The following is a 9,930-nucleotide window of genomic DNA, read 5'->3' as shown; positions in this document are numbered from 1 at the left end:
ATTATAATAATTTGATATAATATTATAATTTAGAATTAAAATTTTTACCCGTTGTTTTATTAAAACTGTTATATTGTGATCTTTAGATGATTGTTATGTAAATTGTGTAAAATATTATAATAAAAATATTACATTTACTAAAATTTAAATAGTTAATTATTTAAAAAAGATTAAATTGTATAAGAAATGTTATTATTGTTTCACACATAAGTCAAAACAATTAAATGCAACGGATGAAAGAGAGAAAAAATCGGAATGATAAGACTGTATGGATGTGCGGTCGGAGAAATCGCGTACAGACGAGAGACAGAGATAACGAGAAAAATACGTAAAAAAGCAATTATAAAAATTTATACATAATTTTGTAATTAGTGTCCTTTATTATTCTCTTAGTGACAAAATGATGTAATCTTTTCTCTCACTCAGCTGTTCCCAATTTTATTGCTTGTTTTATTAATACATCTTATTTCTTTCATATTTTATAATTAATCAGTTTTATAATTAATATATTACATTCATTATTAAACAATTTATACTTGACGTTTTTTTGTGCAATTTATGCGTTTGTTTGTATTGTGACGGTAGTTATAGAGGTAAGGCTAGAAGTAAGATTGTACAGATAAAAAAGCTTCTCAATATGTCTTTTTATCTTACTTCTGACCCGTGTTATTTTTTATAATGGTTTTTTAGTGATAAATCAGTATTATTCTACAAAATTAGACGATCTCTTTCTTATTGTTAGTATCTGTTTGATCACATCAGACTTGTAAAAATAATGCTAATGCAATTTTATATTTATTTAAATACTTTATATTTTATATGTATTACATATGTATTTTTATATGTGTGTGTATTCTGACAGTTGCCGCGTGATATCATGTCCCCGCGCTTACAAATATCTCCTTTGCAATTCGCTCCCCATTCGGAGCTCCATAGTTAGAACTTTTCCTTATATCTATTGTTTTAGGAGTAGTTTAAAAAGCAATATTAGAAGTAATTTAAGGAGCAGTTTTACGAGGAATTTTGGAAGTAAGTATACGAGTACTTTTAGGAGTAGGTTTATGAGAAGTTGTAGGAGTAATTTTATGAACAGTTTCAGAAGTAGTCAAATGACCAGTTTTACGAATAGTTCCAGTAGCAGTTTTAAGAACAATTTTAGGAGGAGTTTTAGAAAGAGTTTTAGATGTAGTTGGAGAGGCAGTTTTACGAGTAGTTTTAGGAATAGTTCCAGTAGCAGTTTTAAGAGTAATTTTAGGGGGAGTTATAGAAGTAGATTTAGATGTAAATGGAGAAGCAGTTTTACGAATAGCTTTATGAATAGTTCCAGCAGCAGTTTTAAGAGCAATTTTAGGAGGAGTTTTAGAAGCAGGTTTTGATGATGTAGTTGGAGAGGCAGTTTTAGGAGCAGTTTTACGAATTTTAGGAGTAGCTCCAGTAGCACGTTTAGGAGGAGCTTGAGAAGCAGGTTTAGATGTAGTTGCAGAGGCCGTTTCAGGAGCAACTTGAGCTTTTTTTTTTGATTTTTTAAGTATTGGGTAAATAGTTATTACAAAAGGCTTTGCACTCTTGTTCTCTTTTTCATCTTTATGATGTGCTAAAATTACGACGACCTCTTCGATTTCTAATTTATCATGTAGTTTTATTCCATTATGCCATATGCTTCCTGTAGGAAATCCGTCATCAGATTCACGTAAATCTGAAAGTAGTACATTGACTTCTACAAAGAATTCGTTGTTAAGAAGAACTAGTCCTGCTTGACCCACCGGTGATAGCAATGCTCTATGAAGGACATAGTTTTGTTCTTCTTCTGTCCGAAAAGCACTTTTTTCTTGATCTCTATTTTTCTTAGTATAAGCTTCGACACCATCGACACCATTGCTTCTTGTTACGACATGCCTGATTCTAGCATGGCCTCTTCTAAAATCTTCATCTGTCGGTTTCTCAGGATCATCTGCGCATACCTTGCCCTCTGAATTATCCAGAATCTGTCCAGCGTCTTCTTTCGTGTTGGATGATGTGTATCTTTTTGAGTATCCGTCTCTTGTGAGAATATCTTCAAGTTTTTCAAATGTAGATGAGAAGACAGTTTTATGACCAGTTAGATCTTCTATATAACTATGATATTTAAGAGGTTTCGATCGACATTTTATATTTGAAGTTTTACCGAATGGGTAAACAGCAACTATATGAGGCTTTGCATTTTTGTTTTCTCGTTTATCTATATGATGTCTTAATTTTAATACAACAGCCTTGGTTTCTATTAAATCATTTATAAGGTTTCCCGCATACCAATAGCTTCCTTTAGGAAATTCGACATCTTGTTCTTTTAATTCTGAAATAGGTACTTTTGTGCTTGATGTAGTGGAATTGTCAAGTTTATGTAGTGCTTCTTGACCCGATTTTGATAGCAATGCCCTATGAAGGGCATAGTCTTGGTGTTGTTCTGTCTGAAAAGCAAATACTGGAAAACATTTATTTATCCTAGTATGAGTTTCGACACCTCCATTTCTTCCTTCTACAACATGCATCTCTCTAGAATGACCTAATAGATCAATTAGATCTTCCTTAACATCCTTAACACCTTCGCCTTTTACGTTCTCTGAATCTTCCAGAAGCTGTCTAGCGTCTTTTTCCTGGCTGTGTGCTGGATATCTTTTTGAGTACTTTTCTTTTTCGGGACTTTTTCTCGGACTTTCTTTTCCGGGACTTTTTCTTGGACTTTCTTTTCTGGAACTTTTTTTCGGACTTTCAGGTTTGTGTCCGTTTACTCCGCCAATCATAAGAAATACTCCTGCATTCCCCTTCCATTGAATTTTGTCTAACCATTTGACCAAATTCTGAAAATTGTCTTTTAGTTTTAACACAGTCCACTTACGAAGTTTTAATGGATCTTGCCCGATTTGAGAACCAATCACCGAAAAAAGGCAGCTGTTTAAATCAATAGTGACGTTGTCGGGATCTTTGCTACCTCTTAGAGTCCAGTGACCTAGAAAAGGATTTAGAAAAGTTGAGATAAAAATTAAAATCTATTCAAGACTTTTATGTGTAAAATGTCGACTTAAAAATATTTAATGAAGAGTAATGTCCTTATTCCCAACTATGCTTCCTTTACCGATTACTTTGACATGAGACGTTATTTACAAGGCTGCCGATTCATCAACACGTTTATTAGTTGAGTAAAAAAATTCCGGAATTTGTGCAGTACAAAAAGATTGTAACGTGAAGAGCAAGTACAATAATTACATATATATTTTTCGCATTTCTTGTCGCACGTTATTCTTATCCTATCCACGCGTATTCTTAAAAAAAAGTGAGGTATTCTTAAGAATTGTCGGTCGCGTAAATAATACGTATTTCGTTCAAAATCCGTTGTAAGGAATAATTCAAGTGCTAAATAGTTCGTTATTAATACTTTGCTATACTTATTCGGAAACAAAAATGTGTTGGAAACTGTCATTTTCTTTATTCATTCGATAGTTAAAATTAGATAAGCTAATATTAATTGTTTGATATCATTAAATTAAAATAAAATGATTATTTTCATGATTTATGTGTATTTCTTATGTTCATCATTAATCTATGTTTATTTTTATGTTTTGTTCTTGAAACTTTCGCCTTACATGCTCTGAAAAAAGATGATCGATCATGGAGGCATGCCCGGTCATAATCCGGTACAGCTGGTCAATAAAGGAGACACGCACTAACGCGATTTTATTCGTCTCTATCTAAAGAATACTTGACAAAATAGATTAAATCTAAGATTTTTGAAATGTGCATGGATTAAGCTATCTACCAGTATGAAACTCTTTATCGAATTTATTTTTAAGCCATTTTTTTGTTGGGTCGGCTTTATAGGCGTCAGGAATAGGGACATTTACCTTATGATACATGTAAAAGAAAAAAAAGCTAAAACACTTTATAAAACTGCCAATTTTTGATAATTGCTCATATTACATAAGGATAAGGATTACATTACATGACGATAAGAATACCAAATATGAGACACTCAGCTATTTTACAAATACTAATACTTTTTTTTATAAATATTACTCTTATATTAATAACCGAAAAGTGCGCAATCTTGTGTAAGGTACGCGCATAGCATACATGTATGACTACGTGTACAAAGTTTTGTTTGCGTCATTTAGTAAAATGTTTAATGTGCTTCTTAAAAGTTCTATAAATAACGCAACCTTTGTTTGCAGTTGAATGGGGTAAAATTTGTCATTAAGTTTGTAAGAAAGAGTAAAGCGAATTTGTGCGAAATTAAGGGTGGACATGCGTTGTCCCGAAAAAAAAGTATCGAAATTTTAATAGTGCGACAATTGTCCGAAAAATTATAATATTGAAATTTAAGTACTGAGACAATTGTTCAATATACAATTTTACCGAAATGTTGGTAGTGCACAATTTGTCCGAAAAGTCGTATTATCGAAACCCGGTTATTTTTGTTACTGTTTCTTGTAATTCATCATTTTTAATAAGAAATATTAACAAAAATAAGGCGTCTGGTCTTGTTAGCTCAAAAAGAGGTAACATTGTATCTATGTTTGAAAAATTAAAATAGATATTGATCAGAATTAATGAAACAGAAGCTAAAATATTAAATTAATTATTGTGGGGACCAAATTTTGTGACGGCACTCATAGTCGTATGGTGGGAAAGTTCGTGGAAAAGTATGTAAGAGATGAGAAACGAACGAGAGAATTAGTACATCGCGCCGTTGAAGGGGGATTAAGAGAGTAGAAAAGAAGAATTGAGAAATTAAACAAAAATTATAAAATAATTAAAAGAAAAAAAGAAGATGGAATATTCTAATTGTAACCATGAGAGAGAGGAATGAAATAGGAGAGAAGTGCTAGAAGGTGTAACAAAAACCACAGATACAAAAGTTAGTTTAGAGAAGGTAAAAAAAAAAGAAGAAGAAAAAACTGATAAAGGAGACTGATTATAGTAAAAGTAGATAGAGAGGAAAAAAATGATAATGAATAATAACTGGATATTGAAGGGGGATGAGGTATAGTTAGATGATGACTTAACATGGAAAACAATTAGGCGGAAGATAAGACCGATAACTAGAAAAGTAGAAATGAAGGACAGAAGGATAAGAATGGGACAGAGAAAATTATGGATGGAGAGTACATGATAGTTATGGAATGAGAAAATGGGAGAATTCAGGGATAGAAGAGAAAGGAGATAGAGAAAAAAAGAGGATAAAAGTAAGAAAGAAGAGTTAGAGAGGAGAAAAAAGAGCTGGGACGAGTGAAATAGACATAGGAGAGAACGAGACGAGAGATGAAAATATAGAGAATCCGAATAAGAAAGTAGGAGAGGAGAGAGGAAAACGAGAAGATTAAGAAGATAGAAAGGGAAAGGAATGTGAAACGTGGAATAGCGTAAGCGTGGTATTCTGGAATGTGGTGGGTTTAAAAGATAAAAAAAAGTAAATTTTACAAAGAACTAGAGAAATAGGACGTAATAGTTAAATTTCATAAATATATAAGTTATTAACTTTAAAATTTTTTTATTAGTTATTACTCGATATTTCTGCTATAGTTTTCATACATTACATTTTATGCACTATAGTTTAGAGTTTTCTTTACACAGAATTTAGATTATTTATATTTTATGCGTTAACTCATAACTCTGTTCTATAATAATTGGTGTTAATTTATAGAATGTGTGTGCGTGTGTGTGTATTATTTATTTAATCTTTTATTTTTAATTTTTTAAAATTTTAACTTTAAAATTTGATTACTATTTTCTATATTGTTGGTCGAGTATTATTATTTAATTTTTATTCATTTTAATGTTTCTATAATCTATAAAAAAAAATTGGGTAAACACCATTTAACAGTACCCAGATAGCACAGGACGTCCTCAGGATCATCCTGAATATGTCCCGGGATGTCCTGGGATCTTGTCAGGATATAATAGTTGTATTATTGTAAATATTTTATGTATAAATTTGACTTCTAAAGTAAGTTTAGAATGTTAAATTCTGTAATAGTATTAATATAAATTGAAATTTTACTCATGTCTTGAGGACATTCTTGGGATGTCCTGAGGATATATGTATTCTAGCTGAAAACGTTAGTCTTAAAATATTGTATAAAGAGTTTCATTAGCTACAAAATGTTTGAAGATAAACTTAAATATAATGACTGTATAAATACCAGACATTTTAGATAGCACAGAATGTTCTAAGAATTATATCCTGAAAGTCCTCAGGACATCCTAAGACAGTCCTCAGGACATTCTAAAACAATCCTCAGGACATCCCAAGACAGTCCTTAGGACGTCCTAAGAGAGTCCTCAGGACATCCTACGAAAGTCCTCAGGACATCCCAAAATAGTATTTAGGACATCCTAGACGTATAGTAATTTTTGAAAAAAACGTAAATTAATATAGCAAGTGAGAAATCTTTGAATATCGTACGTATTTCTAGAATGTATTGCAAAATCAAATGTGTAAAAATGTTGACTTTAAAGTCAGATTGAATGTCTACACTTATTGAAACAATATGGCATATTAACAATACTAAAAAATTATAAAAGATGACATTAAATAATTTTTTAATTTTATTTTATACAAACGGCGCAAAAACAGTTTTTTAATAAGTTATTCCACATGCTATTTCGCGCGCATATGTAAAAATGACTTCAAAAAACTGTAAAACTTTATATTTATTTATAAAAATATAAGTTAACTATATATGTTTCATCCTTCTGACAACATCTATTGTAATGATCTATAACAAATATGTATGCATAAACAAGAAGTACTCATGGATCATCACGAAGCGTTAGGATGCGTATGGTCTTCGAAGTCAAGCATCGTCGGCGATGGTTGATACTTGGATGGGTGACCGTTTTCTCGGGTACAGAGATTAAACATGCTTTAACAGGTACAACTGTCGCTAAAACATGTATAGTCTTCTTCCTCTTACAAAATTATCGTAGAAATAATTAGAACTTTTAATTTTTTGTTAAAGTTTTTTTTCAATTCTCAAAAACTGTTAAAAATACTTAAAAATATTTAAAAAATTTTCTAAATTAATCGGAATTTTTTATTTTTTAAATTTTTCTGAGAAACGTTTCAAAAAATTTTTTATAAGTTTCTTATAAAAAATCAATACATTTATCAAAAATCCTAAAAAAAAAAATCTAAAAAATTTGATAAAAAGTGGTCATTGTTTGCTATTCCTGAGGATGTCCTGAGGAAATCCTATGGTATCCTCAGGACGTCCGATGGACTGTCCTCAGGATGTCCGATAGACTGTCCTCAGGATGTCCTGAGGACTAAAAAGTGGCGCTCGTTTGCTATTCCTCAGGATGTCCTGAGGACGTCCCGGGATAAAATCAGGACGTTCTCAGGATATCCACGAAGTCCGTCCTGGACGTCCTGAGGACGTCCTAAGGACGTCCGTGTGCTATCTGGGTAGTATATATAAAATTTTTGTAAATATAATCGAAATACAGCACATCATTGATCGTGGATATAGCACGAATGCAAACCAAAAATAGCGTATTATTCTCTCAAAGAGTAAATATGGCTACGTAGTTCCATAGTGTAAAAATGTAAGGTGAAGCATTGTGCATAATGGCATCAAGAATCAATCAAAAGTTAACACCAAACTTTGGGCTAAATTTAAACATAGTATTGATAAAACAAAACATACGCATGCACACAAAAGAACATATACATACAGAGTTTGATGCAAGTCTTTGATTGGTTTGGAGAACCCCTATTAATTTGAACGAGTGCGCATTCACGGGGATGTTTTACTTTATATGTTTACACCATGCGTAGTTCTATGTAAATGAAAAATGGGGCTGCAAATCAGCACGACTTTGGTATTTATTAAATCGCCAGTGTGGTTGCTCACATTTTTCTCCCTGATTGCAACATTGCTGCAACGCGGTTGCGATGTGTGGTGTATGTGACTCAATTAATGACTTAATTGATGACTCAACTGATAATAAATTAGTATAATTTTTTTTCTCCAAAATAACCAAACACCTTTTAATAGCTTGAAAATATGTTTATAAATATTCAGAAATTGTTTAAATTACTATAAATATATTAATATTCAGAGATTATTTAATTTCTTTAAATAAATAAAAAAAAATGAGACGCCAGTTACCTAAGTTTGTACAAAATAATAAAGTGTCAAATTTTTTACATAATGATTAATAATATAAAAAAAAGACTTGTAAAAAAAAGTTTGTTTTAAGATAAAAAATTAATTATTTTTTTTATTTTATTTTAATTGGATTAAAACGTAACTGTTTTAAATTAAAATTATTTTTAATTCAATCATAAAATTTTATAAATTAAAATAATTTTACTCATCTTTTATTTAATAACTTACCTATTTGTTCAGAATTATTTGCATGATATTCAATATCTATAGACTGTCCCAATTTTTTTCTACCGATGATCTTGTATAAACTACCATTAGCATTCCATACATTAATGGGTCTTTTAAGTATGTTACTCAGAATAGCAATGTGTATTAAACTAGCTGGTCCATAGTTTTCCAAATCTTGTATAATGTCTTTTACATATTTAATTTTGTGCATTTTGTCCTTATTTTTATAATTAGGATGATTACTGATTAATTGAGTTTTATGCATTTCTATATTGCCTTTTCTTAACTTTGTTAGTTATTTTTAATAATTTAATATTAAAATTTAAAGAATTATTTTTTTATTATAGATTTATAGTTTTTTCAGTTTTAATGTTTATTTCGTCATCGTTAAGTGTCAGCTTCTATATATCTAGAATAAATAATATAAAATGTTATTTTATAAACATTTAAAATTTTTTCTAAACATTTTGAAAAAATCTAAAATCTTGAAAGAAATGCAGAAATATAGATAAAGTATATAAATATAAATATTAAAAAATAAGGCATTTTACAATAATAAAAAAATAGTTTTTAGAAAAAAGCTATCAGAGTAAAAAAGGGTTGTGTTATCAAAAATGTTTATTATTTTTAAATAAATCTTTGATTACGAAATTAAAGTTTTTGTAGTAAAATACAATTATTTCTTATAATATTAATAGAACAATTTTGTATCACTAGTTTTGGTGCAATGGATTCATCTATGATTTACGTTGTTAAATAATCAATAATTTAAACAAAGAAAGAGAGAGAGAGAGTGAGAGACGGACAGACATGCAAAATTAAAGTTACATTATAAAAATATAAAAAATCTAAATGATCTAAGTTAAAATACCTGGTCGCTAGCTTGTACAGAATGTATTATTTTATAATTTTAATAAAAGTTTGTATTAGTAGTAATATCCATTTTTTATTATAAAAATGGATTTTTACTATAAATTTTGCTTATCCCGATGGCATAATAAAATATCTACAACAAATTTTGTTGCTTCATAATGGTTTTTCTGACGTTTGCTACATATATGGTTTATCGTTGCTCATTTTATAATCGATTTTTTACAACAAGTCGATATATTTAATATCAAGTTTTTTTAAGTTAAATTCCAAGTTTCTCACAGTTAAAATTTTATAATAAAGTTAAAATTAATTAATAATTAAATATTAATTAAAAGTAATATTTTAATTAATTAAAAGTAATTGTTTAATTATTTGATTATCAAGCCTGTTTATTATTAAATATTTTAATAAAAAATTGTAATAAATAAATTTTGTACAAATATTCTTATAATTAGCGCATTTACTTTATATCATTATTTGTGTAGAAAAGACAATAAAACAATAGGACAGTAAAACAATTTACCTAATATAATAGTTTTTTCCTTAGGTGCTCACATACACATACTTGGCGTTTTTTTTTACCTTTTTTTAAAAAAGGTAATTTTGTTCGAATATCACGCATTTTGTAGTATTAAGCATCTTATTTAGGCTGCGTCAATGAATATTCACTGATTATCACAGT

General features: G+C 29.5%; 1 protein-coding gene across 1 annotated transcript; it reads right to left on the bottom strand.

Annotated features, from left to right (window-relative positions):
* Window positions 1–522: 522 nt before the first annotated feature.
* Window positions 523–9,524, bottom strand: LOC118646216. Its single transcript, XM_036288619.1, has 3 exons — window positions 9,247–9,524; window positions 8,376–8,784; window positions 523–2,986 (listed from the first exon to the last, which is right to left on the bottom strand). The coding sequence occupies exons 2-3, from the start codon at window positions 8,638–8,640 to the stop codon at window positions 999–1,001; spliced, it is 2,253 nt and encodes a 750-aa protein (XP_036144512.1). The 5' UTR covers window positions 8,641–8,784; window positions 9,247–9,524; the 3' UTR covers window positions 523–998.
* Window positions 9,525–9,930: the final 406 nt, after the last annotated feature.

Source organism: Monomorium pharaonis, chromosome 6 (assembly GCF_013373865.1).
Source record: "Monomorium pharaonis isolate MP-MQ-018 chromosome 6, ASM1337386v2, whole genome shotgun sequence".
NCBI classification, from domain to species: Eukaryota; Metazoa; Arthropoda; class Insecta; order Hymenoptera; family Formicidae; genus Monomorium; species Monomorium pharaonis.
This window is presented reverse-complemented; position numbering and strand designations above follow the sequence as displayed.

Excerpts from the sequence above, each read along its gene's own strand:
- LOC118646216 (XM_036288619.1), bottom strand. The coding sequence starts at position 8,640 with ATGCATAAAACTCAATTAATCAGTAATCATCCTAATTATAAAAATAAG. Across the intron at positions 2,987-8,375 it reads AAATAATTCTGAACAAATAG|GTCACTGGACTCTAAGAGGT; the intron begins GTAAGTTATTAA and ends ATCCTTTTCTAG.